This window comes from Notechis scutatus, chromosome 16, assembly GCF_049901735.1.
Source record: "Notechis scutatus isolate UNSWTSFEM ecotype Mainland chromosome 16, rNotScu1.2, whole genome shotgun sequence".
NCBI classification, from domain to species: domain Eukaryota; kingdom Metazoa; phylum Chordata; class Lepidosauria; order Squamata; family Elapidae; genus Notechis; species Notechis scutatus.
In genome coordinates, this window is record NC_142024.1 from 1,699,102 (window position 1) to 1,715,433 (window position 16,332).

A 16,332-nucleotide genomic window follows, 5' to 3' on the forward strand; every position below is an offset into this window, starting at 1 on the left:
CCCGGTAAACGCTGGAGACGCTCAAGGCAAATGCTTCGCAGCGAGCTAGGTTTCTCTTTGTGCGGTGTTTTCTTTAAATAGGACTTTTAAAAAGATGAGAGGGTTATTGAGGCACCCTTTAAGCCGTGATTTATAAGCCACGATTGAAGGTTTAGTGTTCTGGGAAGTTTAATGAGCGGGGGTTAGCACTAAGAGGGTGTTAGAGCCATTTAAGATAGGGCTGGGAGACCACTTGGAAATCCTACAGCTTCAGCCAACCCCTTCCATACTAGCCAGGACAACTGTGTAGATAGATGTGTGCATGAATTCTCAAAAGGAAGATGAGGGGGAAAGGAGAAAGGCCAATAGAAGGAAAGGTCATGTTCCCTGTTTTTTCCTGTCTACCTATCTCTTTTTTCCCTTCTTTCCCTCTTTTCCTTCCTTCCTTCCTTCTTTCCATCTTCTTTTCCTTCCCTCCCTTTCACTTTTCCATCCATCCTCCCTCCCATCTCTCCTCCTTTCCTCCTCTTCCTCATCTCCCTCTTTCGCCTCCCTATTTCTCCTTCCTTCTTCCCTTCCACACAACATCTGCATGCCCACATTCAAACAAAAAGCAAACCAGAAAGTTGCTCTGCTTTATCCTCCACACAAGAACGCAAAATTGCTGCCCTTTTCATTTCGACCGCACTTTACATAGCAAACACGTTTATTGAAAACCGGAGAAAACAACAGCGCAGGTCGCGCACTATAAAATCTACATCCTTCGTAGGTTTCCTACTGCTGGTGCGCTCGCCAGACAGCTTCAACCTTTCCCGGAAAGGAAATTCAAAACCAGGTCTCTGGCCCGATTTTGAGTTTTATGTACAGATTTAAATTACGTGTGTGTGTGCCTAAAAAAACAGACAAGAGGGAGCAAATCCGAGAATTGCTTACGTTTTTCTCCTGAATTTGGAGACGTGACGTTTTAAAAACAATGGACGGTTTGTTTCGTTCACTTAGCTTCGTTTTTGGTCCAGTTGTTTTGTAGCTTCTTCTCTTTCTAAGTAACACAGGCAGAAATTGTCCTTGCTCAGAAGAATCAGGGAGTCCTCACTGGGGTGCCAGCACAACGAAGTCACCTTGAAGTCACCTGTACACACACACACAAAAAATTTTTTTTTAAAATTAATCCTTTCTTTTTTTTCTTTTGTGATAAATTTCCAGCCTTTCAGGTACATCCTTTGAAACAGAGGGAAAAATACAGTAATAATAAATAATAATAAACCGTATCTGGCAGCCAGAAAAGTACTACCGAACCACAGTGGGGTCTCTCCAACTTTTTCAGTTTAAATTCCAGTGCAAAATAAATGCCAGAACAACAGCAACCAGCTTTAGTACAGACCAGTTGAGCTAAGCCACGCCCAGGCTCCTTGCTCACAGCAAATACCGTTTCAGCTTCCAAACAGCCCTCAACTCCCACACGCTGACAGGACGCTAGCCAGATGAATACTGATGGATGCTGGTAGGCAGACGCAGAATTTATTTCCCCCTTATTTTCCTCCCAAAAAACTTAAGCCCGACCACATAATTTCGTAGCCAAGCACGGGCATCCAGCTGGTTGTTAGTATTTTTACCTTCCATCGGTATTTGCACGGAGGCGCATCCTGCGGCAGACCAGAGATACACTTTCGTGTTGCCGGTACACAGAGCGAGCCGAGGTTGTTTGGGGTCCCAGTGGAAATGCTGAATGGGGCCCAAATGCTCCAGGACTCCGTAAAGTTTCATCTTTTGGACGTCCCAGATCCAGACGGTGTTCGGGAGGTTGTCTGTTTAAAAACACACACCGAGCCTTTCAAGGAACGCGGCCTAACCCACAGCCAAACTTATTAACGGCGTTCATAACCCAACAGGATGTTGAGCTGGTGTTAAAAAAAATGCAGGGAGCCCTCAACGTAAAACAGTTCGCTTAGTGACCGAAGTTACAACAGCATTGCAAACAGAAGATAAAATGTGTGCCACATAAGGATGAATGCAACTGTACCCGTACTGGGATCCTCCCTTAGTTGCTACCAGTTCAGCGGGTGATTGTGCAGGCAGCGAGGCAGAGGAACAAGGGGAGCCTCTTCCCAGTGCGCATGCGAGCAGAGCTGCTAGAAGGCAAGAGCAGCTGAGGTAAAAGGGACAACTCGGGAGTAAGGCTGGGAGGCGATTGCCCCGCCCCTAAGGGATAAAAGTCAGGCCTAAACGACAAAACCTTTGCAGGAAGCAAAGTCGTTCGATCGGTTCAGAGTCATCCTTGAAGCTCTTTGTACTTCGGTTGGTTTCTTTTCTAGTTCATTGGATGCTTCTGTTTTTGGCGGCACTTCACAGAACCGAAAGGTGGGTGCTTATCTCAGGGGACTGTTTTGAGATTAATTCCGGCCGGGAATGAAAACAATTCCCAGTGTGGCAATAAAATAAGACTTGTTTTTAAAATAAGCGTGTGCGTAATTACGGTTTACGAAGCCTGGATCAGAATAGTCACTGCCATCCTCAGGCTTGTGAATTGGATTCTTTTTAATCGTGTCCAGCTTGGTAGCCGTTTTTTGTTTAAAACCTAAATAACATACATACATACATTGATTTTTCACCTTTTTAAAACTCATAGCAGACGGTGGAAAGGAAGGCTCAAATTTTTCACTCTCCTTTGTCCCAAAAGGCTCGTTTCGTCAGTTGGGACACACGAAGGGAAAGTCGGTTTACTTAGCTTGCCTCCAAGCTACTCACCATTTTTCGTGGCCAGGAAACTGTTGTCCGAACTGAAAGCTAACATCGCAACGCCGATCCTGGGATTGGCCCTGTCTGTGGGAGGTTTGACATGGTGCAAAGGAACGGGGGCTTGGACAACTTCATCTTGGAATTGAAACAAAAAAAAAACAAGGTTTACTTCCGGACCCTGCTCCTTTCAACCCCTTTTCACTAGACAAACTAGGTAACCAGTTTGTTGCAGCTGGTCCTTGACTTATGACAACTGAGCCTGTTCCCAACAACTTGCTGTGCGCAGCTTCCTCTTTTATACACTGTTCCCAGCTGCAGCTAATGAAGGGAATCAAGGCTCTTTCCTCCCTCGTAAGCCATGCAACCCACGTTGCTCCCTTCTCTATTCCTCCTGCGTGCCCTAGGATGAAGAGGGGGGTGGGCTTGGGTCTTCATCCAAACTCCCTCTCCCTTGTTCTATCTCTCCCCTTCTCTGCCCAGCTGGACTTTGCCCTTCCCCAGTTTCTTCCACAGCCAACAGAGCCACACTCGCGCTCCCTGTCAGCTGCTTGGCCTCCCCCTCCGAATCAGATTCTGACAGGGACATGACATGAACTAGCCACCAGGAGGTTGTGAGTTCTAGTCCTTCTTTTAAGCATGCAATCCAGCTGGGTGACTTTGGGCTGGGCCAGCTTCCTCCGCCTATCCCACTTCACAGGGTTGTCGTTACGGGGAAAAGACGAGGTGGAAACCTTCATTATAGATGCAAACTTTGATTTAACCAGAGCTAGATAGATGAAAACCAAATAAATAAATAGTCCTTTCCAATTTCTTTGTTCTGTTCCTTCCTGAATTCGGTGTTTTTCAAATTCAGCCACTTGGAAGATGTGTGAACTTCAACTCCCAGAATTCTCCGGAGGGATGGGGGAATTCTGGGAGTTGAAGTCCACCCATCTTAACTCCCCAAGCGCTACCTGAAACGTACATTTGGTCTTTCGGCTGAAGAGCGCGTTGGCCATTCTCTTGCTCGGGGGGAAGGTCAACTTCTCCAAGTCCACGGCTGGGGTCTTCTCGACTTCCTTGTAGACCACCTAGAAAGGAAGTCAGATTGGGCTGGGGTCATTCCCAAAAACACAACGTGAACCAACATGGATCTAACAGAATGACACAGCTGGAAAGGGGCCTTGGAGGTCTTCAAGTCCGCTTACCGTTTTGGGATCAGCAACGTTGACCGGATGGTCGAATTCAGCAATCTTCGCCCAGGTCACGTGGTTTAAGATCCGTACCTAGTTAAAAGGAAAAAGGCTCAGGATTCCGGCAGTTAATTAAATCACGGTTCCCTGCTTAAATTAAATTAAAATAAATCCATGACCCTGGTTTTCCCTCCACCCCTTTGGGTGTATCATAATTCTCCAACGAAACACATTCATAGCCAAGAGTCATCAATCACTGTCATGCCCCTGGTGGAGACTGACTCTGAGGGAGAGGAGGAACAGCTGGCAGGGAGTGGGAGTGTGGCTCCAGAGGTTGTGGAGGAGGCTGGGGAAGGGCAGAGGCCGGCTGAGCAGTCAGAGGAGGACCTAGGACCATTCTCTCTCCATCCAAGGGCATGCAGGAAGGAGACAAGAAGGGAGAAATGTGAATGGCATGGTCTACGGGGGAGGAAAGGGCCTTGATCCCCTTCATGGGCTGCAGCTGTGACAACTGGATAAGAGGATGGACCTGCATATGGGCCAGTGCTGGAAACAAAACGTGGAAATATCTCTGGTTTATGGTTCCTCTCTGAGTTTGGCGTCCTCCCCAGTGTGTGTTCCGATATCTGTGGACGTCTTCCAGCCTTTAACTTGCCTGGTTTGTGTTTTTTTTTTTACTCTTTACAATTTAAACGGCATTTCCTCCTTCTTGTAACTGTTTGTGTGGGAGTTTTTTGTCTCCAGTCAAGGATATTTGGAGCTTGGGAGCAAAGTGAAGGAATAAAAGGGGCTTCACCTGTTTTTTTGTGACTGTGTTTGTTTTGTATCCCACCCTGGGTCATCACAATCACATTCTCCCATTAGAGATTTGCGGAGGCAGAAATTCCAGTCGCTTAGTTATCATCTTTGCAAGATATGAATGGAATGCACTTTCGGTTCCAAACTGTTGCACTTCTCTTTCAAATTCCTCCCCCCCGCCACCCATTTTGTTCATGGCAACTCTAAAGCGGGCATAAAAATGCTTTATGAGTTAACAGTATCAACATTTCCGACTTGTCAATCAACGACTGAGGGGGGAAATCAAACCCGTAGGTAAAAACACACACACACAAAAAGGTGAGGAAATCGATTAAATGCGGCCTAGCATTTTGGATAACTCTCGAATCCTGCGTGGTCATCAGCTGCGCAACGGGAAATTTGGAAGGGGAGGGGCTCCAGGGGGGAACCAGGTTTGGCCGAGCTCACCTTCCCATCGTAGCTGCCGATGGCCAAGAACTGACTGCTGGGGCTCCAAGTGAGAGATTTCACGCCCAACGACCATTCATAAGCGCTGTAGGTCGAGAGGAGACGGCCATCGAGAGAGAAAAGCAGCACTTTGTACTGAAAAAAAGAAGAATGACAGCCATTTGTCCGCAATGGTGTAGGTAGGGTTTCCTGCCTAAGCAGGGGGTTGGACTAGAAGACCTCCAAGATCCCTTTCCAACTGTTTTCTATTCTGTTCTTCGTTTATTCTATTCTATTCTATTCTATTCTATTCTATTCTATTTTTCATTTATTCTATTCTATTAATTTATTCTATTTTTCATTTATTCTATTTTATTCTGATCTCTTTTCTATTCCATATTCTATTCCATTCTCCATTCTCTCTATTCTATTATTCATTTATTCTATTCTATTTTTCATTTATTCTATTCTATTCTGATTTCTATTCTATTCCATATTCTATTCCATTCTCCATTCTTCATTCTCTATATTCTATTCTATTTTTCATTTATTCTATTCTATTCTACTTTGATTTCTATTCTATTCCATTCTCCATTCTCTCCATTCTATTCTATTCTATTCTATTCTATTTTTTTTCCTGCTTTCTGTTCTGTTCAACTTCTGTTCCATTCCATTTTATTCTATTTTCTTTTCTTTCTTTCGTTTTGCTTTTCTATTCAACCAACCGTCTAAGCTAAGATGATAAACTAAGCAACTGAGATGCTTAAAGGCCTGGAGACGAAGACCTACAAAGAACGGTTGCAGGAATTGGGTCGGGCCAGTCTAGAGAAAAGAATTGGGGTGACATGATAGCATCTTCCAAATATTTGAGGGGCTGCCCCAAAGAAGAAAAGTGGGTCAACTTATTCTCCAAAGCACCTGAGAAGGCAGGACAAGAAGCAACGGATGGAAACTCATCCAGGAGAGAAGCAGCTTAGAACTAAGGAGGAATTTCCTGACAGGGAAAGACAATTAACCTCTTGCCACCAGAAATTGTGGGTGCTCCATCCCTGGAGGCTTTTTAAGAGACTGGATTTTACTCACCTCGAGGCAGCTGTCCCACACGGCCAACACGCAGCCATTTGGGGCCCAGTCGATTCCCGCAGCGTCCTGGGTGTCGATTTCAAAATGCTTGGGACAGAAAAGACAAGGGAAATAAGGAAAACCAGGCCGGGACTAAGAAGACGCAGGTCAAAAATCTCACCTGGTACAAAAGCACCTCAGGTGAGACCGGACCAGGGCCCTTTGCTCAACTCAACCTTACCTCCCAGCCCAGAGGAAAAACATCGAACAAGGAGAAACCCCCCAAGCAGGCTGGGAATCCCACAAAACCATCATCCAAGAGGAAGTCCGGAAAAGGGGATTTCCTACCCTTAAAAGCTGCCAGTCGCTGCAGACAAAGAGGCTCACGTAATCTTTGCAGTCCCTTCGCTCGACCAGGGCCAGGTAGCGCCCATCTTTTGTGAAAGCCAGGCCTGCAAAATAATAATAATAAAAATAAAATAAAAATAAAATCATCATCATCTTTTTAATGACCCCCTAATCAAGTCTGGGCAACTGAATGGAGCGGAGTGTTGAATGGCTGGATGCCTTTCCTGTCACCAGTGCGAAGTTTTGTTCAGCAGTTCCCCCCTCAATGAAATCATGAGTCTTGAGCCAAACTTCCAAAAACTTCCAAAGGATTTATTGGGAGTTAACATGTCCGGCACTGCCTGGATGGAGCCAACTCTGAGACATATAATTAATCATCACTCTTGACCCTGGTTTTCTCCCACCTCCTGCATGTGTCATAGATCATATTCTCCAACAAGACCCATCCATAGCCCAGAGTCATCAATCATGTTCTCCAATTAGAATTTTGCGGGGCAGAAACTTCAGTCGCCTAGTTACTATCTTTGAAAACATTTATGGAATGCAGCTTCGATTTCCAAGCTGCCGCACTGCTCCCCCCCCCTCCCTTTCTGTTGGCCACTCTAAAACGACCCTAGAAATATTTTTATGAGTTGACACACAGGTTGCAAAACTGGATGGGACTGGTTTAAAAAACACATTTTCTTAACGGTGGTTTTGTCTCCAATTGGGGTCTACCTGTTCAGGGGAGGTGGGAGATGATAAAAAAAATATATCTGAATTTAATTCACTTCACTCACCCTGCTGACAAGCTTTGGGGTATTTGATGTAGGACACCGATTTTGTACACAGGGACCAGACGGTGATACGAAGCTGTTAAAAGAAGGCAAGATTTAATTTTGAGGATGCAATGGAGGAGGCAGAGAAATTTCCTAGAGAATTTTTTTCCTTCCTGGCCCTACCTCCATTTGACTCTTAGAATTTTTCTTTATTTTTACTTTTTATTCAGCCAGGATTGCTGCCACATTAATTAACCTTGATTTTTTAAAAATATATATATATATTTTGCGCATACCTCCATTTGACTTTTACAATTTGTCTTTATTTTTGTTTTGTTTTATTCAGCCAGGATCGCTTTCCATAAGAGACTGGACTGCCATCTGTCAGAAATGGTGTGTAGGGCGTCCTGTTGGGCGGGAGGGGGTTGGACTAGATGACCTACAAGGTCCCTTCTAGTTCTATTCCGATTGATTGAAATGGTCTGGGATTGCTTGCTTGAGCAGGGGTTGGACTAGATGACCTACAAGGTCCCTTCCAACTCTTGTTCATCTGTATCTAACCACATTAATTATAACTTGATTTAAAATATATATATATATATATATATATATATATATATATATATATATATATATATATATATATATATATTTAATAGACGGACCCAAACAAACGGTCACGATTTTAGAACAGGAATTTTTTGTGTGTGGAAGCAAAGTGGAGAGAAGTAACAGCAGCCCTGGGGGGGAAAATGCACTTATGACCGTTTTTCACTCTTACGACCGGTGCACCCTTCCTGTGGTGACGGGATCCAAATTCGGATGTTTGGGAACTGGTTCACTTTTATGACGGTTGCAGTGGGATAAGTTTCCTAGCCACCCCCCCAAAAATAGCCATTATTTTGGAGACCAACTTTAAAAAACTGACTTTCCATTCGTGTATGTTTCAACAGATTTTATTATTCTTCCAAAATAGATCCTCCTGCTTGTTTTTCCCCCTCCAAACCCACATTGCTGGCTTAACGCACACGCACGCGGCCAGCCTCACACCTCTCCGTGATCGGGTGTCCGGTGCAGCTGCTCATCGGAAGGGAGGGAAAAAAAACAGCAGCGTTGTTGACATGCCGAGACCACAGGAGCAGCTGAGAAAGCAGCCTTTTAGACACGGGTCTGCTCCAGGAGACGGGGGTGAGGGCTGACAACGCCGGGCAGGTGGCAAGGGGTTCACCCCCCCCCACTCCGTCCCACGGAAAACCCCACGCTCCCACCGCCCACCCCCCGGCGTTCCTGACGGACCTCCACTCTTATCCCAGACTTGGTGGGGTCAAAATGATCCAGAAGGGGGTTTGTGTGTCTGTTTAGCATGGGGAATTTGGGGAGGGGGATTTTTTGGACTGGATAAATTTTTGGACAGAAACAGAAGAGGATGGATAGGTGGATGGATGGATGTAGATGGATATAGACAGACAGATATGTAGATATAGATAGGATAGATAGATGAGAGAGATAGGTGGGAGATAGATGGACAGATAAACAGACTGATATGTACATATAGATAGGATAGATAGAAGATAGATAGATGGATATAGATAGACAGACAGATATAGATAGATAGAAGATGGATGGATGTAGATAAACAGATATGTAGATATAGATAGGATAGATAGATGATAGACAGACAGAGAAAGAGAGATAGGTGGGAGATAAATGGATATAGACAGACAGATATGTAGATATAGATAGGATAGATAGATGAGATAGGTGGGAGATAGATGGACAGATAAACAGACTGATATGTACATATAGATAGGATAGATAGAAGACAGATAGATAGATAGATGGATATAGACAGACAGACAGATATAGATAGATAGAAGATGGATGGATGTAGATAAACAGATATGTAGATATAGATAGGATAGATAGATGATAGACAGACAGAGAAAGAGAGATAGGTGGGAGATAAATGGATATAGATAGACAGATATGTAGATATAGATAGGATAGATGAAAATAGATAGCTAGATAGCTGGATGGATGGATAGGACGAAAAGACAAAAGGGAAGGAGGGAGGAAGACAGGCAGATATGTAGATATACATGGGATAGATCGATGATAGATAGATAGATATAGATGATAGGTAGGTAGGTAGATATAAATAGATAGATATAGATAGACAGTCTCTTCCCGCCCTATTATTCTATCATCTTTGCCCCTTTTTAAACGTTTGTCCTTCATTTTTTTCCCCCAAGACGCTTGCAGTTATTATCTCCATCTTGCATTCATCGGAAAAATGCACGACAGCTACGCAACTATTGTGGCTGAGGGGATCTGGGAAACATCCCGGCTTTCTTCGCTCCCCAAAAACATCAGGATGAGGATCCGAAGAAAGTCTAAAACGAATGCGTTAATTCCTTCTTTCACGGTCCTGAATGGATGCGAAACACCATTTGCAAAAAAAAAAAAAAAAAAGGAAAATAAAAGGCCTTTTAAATGCGATTTAGGGCAGCAAGTTACGACAAGCCCCGATCAGATTGGTGGCAAACATCAATTTTCACCCAAGCTGGAATCTGGGAGCTTCGAGGGCAGATTTGATGTCTCCGTCAGGCCACCACAGACCCCACGTGGCTTCCCAGCCAGATGGAGGTGCCTCTGTTTTCCGTCCACGTGGCTCCATCTAACCACTAAGCCGCAAACCAGAATAAGAAACCACCATGGCTTACTTCAGGCCTCTCATTGCAGACCCCCCTGGCCTGTCCATGGGTGCCAGAGGAGTTAAAATGGCCGCTGTAAACATGCCACGGAAGCCACACAACTGTGCTCAGCTTACGACTGCATTTCGGCCCCAAATATATGTTGTTCAGTGAGGAAATTTGTGAGTTTTGCCCCGTTTACGGCTTTCCTCACCACGTTTCTTAAGTGGATCGCTCATTCGTCTCCTTTTAATGACCCCATAATCGGGATGGAGAATGGGCAGCTGAATGGAGCGAAGTGTTTTTCCTGGCCAGATGCCCTTCCTGTTGACAGAGTGGAGTTTTTCCCCCCACAGCAGATATATTCTCATTGTGCCCAGAGAGAGAAATATCTGCCTCTAGCCAGGATCGAACTCACAGCCTCCTGATTGTAAGGCGAGAGCTCCCCTTCTAGGCCACTGCACGACTCTTCTTCAGTGGGTCACAGCGGTTGTTAAATTAAGTCACATGGTCGTAAAGCGAAGCGGGCTTCCCCCTTGACTTTGCTTGTCAGAAAGTGGTGAAAAAGGGAAATCACGTGACATCGGGACACAGCCACCGTCGTAAATGTGAGTCAGTTGTCAAGCATCCCGATGTAAATCCCATGACTGCTGGGGAAGCCGCGACGGTCGTTAAGTCTGAAAAACAGCGACGGGCCCTCTTTTTTTCCAAGGCCGTCGTGGGTTTGAACAGTCACTGAACACACCATTGTAAGTTGAGGACTACCTGTCCGTAGAGCGACTGTTCAAAGTTACGACGGCCCCGAACAATGTGACTTACAACCCCTTTTTCACACTTACAATGGCTGAGGCATCCCCGGGGGTCACATGGTCCAAATTCGGACGCCCGCCAACGAATTCATATTTATGGCATCACACGATCCTCCTTTTGCGACGAGGGGGAATTAAATTCGCTTTTAACGACGTGTGAGGGCTAATTTAAAGAACGGCGACGCTTCGCTTCAAGAAAAGGGTCGAGGAAAGTCGTCACCCGGGGACCAAACTCCCTTCACACACTTCCTCACTTGAACGGCGGCCGTAATTCAAGGACAACCTGCCATCCAATCAATACAATTTTTGTGTGTATGTGTGTGGCATGCCCGAGAGACGTAAGGGGCTTCTCTGCAAACCCTAATCCTCTCCCAGCAGCTCTGATGGATGATGGATCCAGGGTGCCCGTCAGCCACCGGTTCAAATCCCGGGGTTATCCCAGCCAGCTGTCGGTCTAAGTTATTATTATAGTCCCCTTGTTTACGGTCCCAAAGTAAGTCTACCCACGCGGCCACGGCAGCTGGCTGGAGGCGAGCCCGAGAGGAAATATTTCCCCGTCTGTCCCTATCTGCCACCCCCCCCAACCCCTTCCAAAGACCCTGGAAAGAGGGCAGAGAAGAGCAATGGAGAGGACCGAAGGGGCTGGAAGGTCAAACAGGATAGCCGGGTTCCAATATTTGGGGGGGCTGCCCCAAAGAAGGGGCGGGGGGAGTCAAGCTATTCTTCAAAGCACTTGAAGGGCAGGACAAGAAACGATGGATGGAAACGAATCCAGGAGAGAAACAACCTGGAATTAAGGAGGAATTTCCTGATGAGGACAATGGACCAGTGGAACAGCCTGCCACCAGAAGTTGTGAACGCTCCATCACTGGAGGCTTTTAAGAAGAGATTACACAACCATTTGTCTGAAATGCTACAGGGTTTCCGGCTTGAGCTGGATATCTTCTTTACTGTAACCTTCAGGTCCCCCATTCCTAATTTAAAAAATATATTTCAGGCTTCAAATCTATAGGTTGTTTAATCATTTTTCCCCCCAACCATGTGTGTATTTTAGTCCAATATCTTTTAGCTTCTATAACAAGTCCACCACATAGGATAATATGTTCCCGGTGTTTGGTGACACTTCCAACACTTAGTTGCTTTTATCTTTGAACATTCTTGCTAGTTTTCCTGGCAATAAATGCCATCTATCAAACATCTGGGACAAATTTTCTTTCTACGCTGTCGATATTGTCAATTTAGAATGAAGACGGGTCATATCTTAAGGCGCTTTGGAGCAGGGAAGAGATGCTCCCTTCCCGAAGGACCAAATTTGGCTGCTTTAATTAACTTTAGGGAAATGCTTTCCTACAACTCCTCCCAATCCTAGATCTCCAGCTGTTCCTCTCTGTCTCTCTCTCTTTTTTTTTTAAAGCTATTTTAGGGGGCTCAGAGGTGGACGGGAGCGTCGGGAGCTCTTGGAGGGAGGGGAAGACCCCACATTTTCACCCACTCACGTGGAACTCGGTGGTGTTCAGAATGTGACGCCCGTCGGGACTCCAGGACGAGGCCACCAGCCCGGCTGAGCCTTCGTCGATTTTGCAGTGCCACTCGGGCTGTTCCAAGGACCAGACCTAAAAGGGAAGAGAAGGTAGCCAAGCCAGCCGCGCGAAACCTCCAGCGTCTAAATAACCCTGCCCTGGAGAGGGGGTTGGACTAGATGACCTCTGAGATCCCCTAGGATTGTACAATTTTCAGTTTTCCAACGCGATCATGAAGGACTGTTGCTGGAGCCCGCTACAAAAGTACATTTTCTTTTCTTTTCTTTCTCTCTCTCTTTTGCAGAAAGCCCTATCGGTCCTCAACTTACGACGGTTTGTTTAGTGGCCGTCCCAGAGTTAGGACAGGGCTGGGGGGGAAATGGCCCGCAACTAGTTGTAGGATAGGAATTGACAACTGGCACCGTGTTTACATGCATGTCACGTGGTCCCTTTTGGCAAAGAAATGGACAAAACCCAATTTCCTTATGACCGCTGTTAAAAGGTTGCAAAAGGCTCACATAGCGACGGTCCCAATTGTGGTCATAAGTCAAGGACTAGTGATAAATAAAGAGGCATTTTGGGCTTTTTTTTAAAGAGGCAGGATGGGGGCCTTTCTCCCCCAAATGTTAGATCAACTGGATGCTGACAGATATTGTGCAAAGGTTTGTTATCTTTAGAGCAGAAAAATTTAGGACGGCGTGGATTTTCCTACAGTTTCCTGGCCTTTTTTTTTAACCTCTCTTTTTATGAAACACCCCTTTATTTTTATATATGTTTATTATTATAACAATGTTTAATATCTTTTATTATTATTAAACCGTAATGCAGGGAGTTGAGCCCAATATTGACGTTGCTAGGTGAGAAATGAGTTTGGTCCCCGTTTTACGATCCTTCCTGCCACGTTTTTTAAGCTGCTGTTCTTAAACAAGTCCCACGGTCGTTAAGTGAATCTGATTTCCTCCCTTTGACTTTGCTCGTCCGAAAGTTGCAAAAGGGGATCGTCTCACACACACACACACACACACACACACTCCAGGGACACTGCGACTTGTCATAAATGCGAGTCAGTTGCCAGCCATCTGAGTTTTGATCACGGGGGGATGTTACGATGGTTAAGTGGGAAAAAATGCTCATAATTCGCTTTTTTTCAGTGCCGTTGTAACCTCGGTCCCTAAATGAACTGGCGTTAAGTCGAGGATTAGGCAGAATCCTTGGGCAGAATCGCTGAATGCCTTTCCAGCCAGCCATCTTCCCATGGAAAAGACACCCTTGCTTTTTCAAAATTTGCAAAAATGTGGGACTTTTTCTAATTTTTTAAAAAAGCAATCCGTCCCTTCTCTTTCCACGAGAGGGCCCCACCTCCCTTTTCTCCTTGAAATCGACTCCAAAAATTTGATTTTTCCCACCAGTTGTTTAAGCCATTGTTTTACCCACACACACACATGCACACCCTTTCGGTTCTGCTTCCCAAGGCAAGCTTTATTTTTATTATTTTTAATACTAGCTCGATGCCCGTGCTTCGCTACGAAACTATGGGGTCGGGCTTAGTTTTGGGGGAGGAAACTAAGGAGAGAAAAACATTCTGCCCCTGCCTACCAGCTTCCATCAGTATTCACCTGGCTAGCGTCCTGTCGGTGTGTGAGAGAGTTGAGGGCTGTTTGGAAAATGAAAGAGCATTTGCTGTGTGAGCAAGAAGGAGACAGCGAGGAGCCTGGGCGTGGCTTAGCTCAACTGTTCTGTCCTAAAGCTGCTTGCTGCTGTGAAAGTAAAACTGAAACTCCTCTCCTCTGCTTGTGTTTTGCCTTTTGGAACAGATTTCTTTTCTTCAGGTGGGGAGTGGGAGTAGAATTCCTTAGCATAATAATAATAATAATAATAATAATAATAATAATAATAATAATAATAATAATAATAATAATAATAATAATAATAATAATAGTAATAATAGTAATAATAATAATAATAATCCTTTCTTAGTGAGCCTCTCTAGAACCAAAAAGAATAGATTTCAAGTTTGCAGACTTTGCGGTTCTGGAGATTCTGTGACGATGCATGAGTGGCATTTCGCTTTTTATGTAGATAGATGAGGGACAAGATATATTGCAAAACCCGAGATACGCACCTGGACAATGCCACGTTTATACATGGCACAAAAGATAAATAGAGAATCGGAAGACCATTCAATGTGCTGTATTTGATCCAGGCAGGTAAACAGTTGCAAAATTTGAAGAGTGCTGACATCTCGGATCACCAACCGGTATTGTACCCCAGAAGCCTGAAAAGTATAATTTTAAATACAGCTTAATCATGAATTACTGTAAAAGAGAGATTCCCGACATATCTTTAAAAATCCCAGATATTTCTATCATTAACTCTCAAGGTGTTCAGTATTTTGCTCCATCCAGTCTCAACTTGCAAGGCTGACCCCAAGAAATGATGGGCATTGTAAGGTCCTGCATAAATTACGATTATTATTATTATTTTACTTAGCCTTATTGCACAAACCACAGCAAGGCCAACAAACCAGCATTAAGAAAACCAGGATTGAATGCAACGCCTCAACCAAACGCACACCCCAGCATGTATTGGCAGAAAGAGGAGCATAAGGATTCCCCGAGCAAAAAAAAGGCACACAACCAAATCAACACTGCACAATTTGAACCCACAAACGTCTGCTTACCACATATTTCCCATCCGGGGAAAATTTGCACAAGTGGTTGGAGGCTTTAAAGAGTTCAGAAAAATTCACCATGGTCCAACTTCACAGAGGAACTGACCCAGAGGATTCTGTTGCAGGAACTGAAATACAGAGTTTTTTTTTTAATATATTTTTATTTACAAAGGAAAAACAAAAAGACTTTATAGCAAGCTGCATTACATACAGTCCTATCCCCCGAAAAATCTCCTTTCATTATATAAATAAGTGTATTATTCAAAAGTTGTTTTTCTTACAAATTAAACAGCGAGAGAATAACAGAAACTGACAAAATAATTCCCAGGACCCCTCAAATATTTCAGCTTCCCCTTCAAATCAGAAAATACAGCAAACTGTGCTCCCCCAACCTCCAATTTTGCAAAGCAAGAATGAAGAATAAAAGAGTTTTTAAAAAAATGAGTGCATGAAATGCACATTATAAAAGCCCCCCCTCCAAAATGATTGAAGCACCCCCAAATTAAGCAGAGCAAGAAAAAAAGAAAACTAAACAGTATACTAAATTGCATCATAAAAATTATGCATTGAAAAGAAAATTTGGAGACCAGAGAAAGAGTGGGGGTCCCTATAAAGAAAGACTGGGGGACCCCAAAATAAATCAGTACAAGCTCCCCCCAATCAAAAATATTAAAAAGATAATTCAAAAAGACTCCTTCTTTTAAGGTGAAGTGATGCATTTCAAAAAGGGGGAAGGGGATCTTTAAAGTTCACACTGATCTCAGGGAGCTGCTCCTCCCCCAAAAAAATATGTATTAAAAATATGTATTAAAAAAAGCTGGAAAGTTCCAATTAGCCCTGATTTAACGTCTTATAAAAAAAAATACAGTTATCCTTTAATAAGCGTTGGAATCATGAATTCAAATTAATTGGCAGGAATTATGAAAATAAAAAGCTAATTATTTCCAACCCAGGCGAGATGGGGGGCTTTAAAATAAAGAAAAGGGAAGAATTCCTAAATTTTTTTTGGGGGAGGAAAGGGATATAAAATTGGGGAGACGCCCCTAGGGGGATCAGCCTCGAAGGGGGCTGTGGAAAAAAGGGGAGGGGTCCCCAATTGTAATTGGAGACCCCCTTAAGTACAAAGGGGGCTTGAATAGAGCCCCCCCCTTCAGCCTGGCAAGGGGAAGGAGACGGGGGAGGGAGCCCCCCTTTCCCATAAATTGGGGGGGCTGGGTAAGGAAAGGGGGGGCTGAGTGGGCGGGGCTTCAGCACCCTGAGGCGACGCGGGGTCCCCTTCAGTTTAGCGGCCGCATCTCCCGCCTGCAGCCGCCTCTGGCCCGCTTCGACGGTGTCGGCCAATCAGGAGCCTCTTCCCCCC

The 16,332-nt window shown here is 44.6% G+C and overlaps 1 protein-coding gene across 1 annotated transcript; it reads right to left on the minus strand.

Annotated features, from left to right (window-relative positions):
• Positions 1–669: 669 nt before the first annotated feature.
• On the minus strand, positions 670–16,332 carry WRAP73 (WD repeat containing, antisense to TP73). The gene is made up of 13 exons (XM_087944479.1): positions 16,227–16,332; positions 14,982–15,100; positions 14,424–14,576; positions 12,278–12,394; positions 7,301–7,373; positions 6,522–6,625; positions 6,195–6,281; positions 5,133–5,267; positions 3,903–3,980; positions 3,680–3,785; positions 2,725–2,850; positions 1,593–1,784; positions 670–1,108 (listed from the first exon to the last, which is right to left on the minus strand). Exons 2-13 carry the CDS (start codon positions 15,051–15,053, stop codon positions 975–977), a joined length of 1,377 nt encoding a protein of 458 aa, XP_087800605.1. The 5' UTR covers positions 15,054–15,100; positions 16,227–16,332; the 3' UTR covers positions 670–974.

Coding starts and splice junctions, on each gene's coding strand:
- WRAP73 (XM_087944479.1), bottom strand. CDS start 15,053: ATGGTGAATTTTTCTGAACTCTTTAAAGCCTCCAACCACTTGTGCAAA. Junction 12,395..14,423: donor ATAAACGTGGCATTGTCCAG/GTGCGTATCTCG, acceptor CTTCCCTTTTAG/GTCTGGTCCTTGGAACAGCC. Junction 6,626..7,300: donor CCCCAAAGCTTGTCAGCAGG/GTGAGTGAAGTG, acceptor ATTATTTTGCAG/GCCTGGCTTTCACAAAAGAT.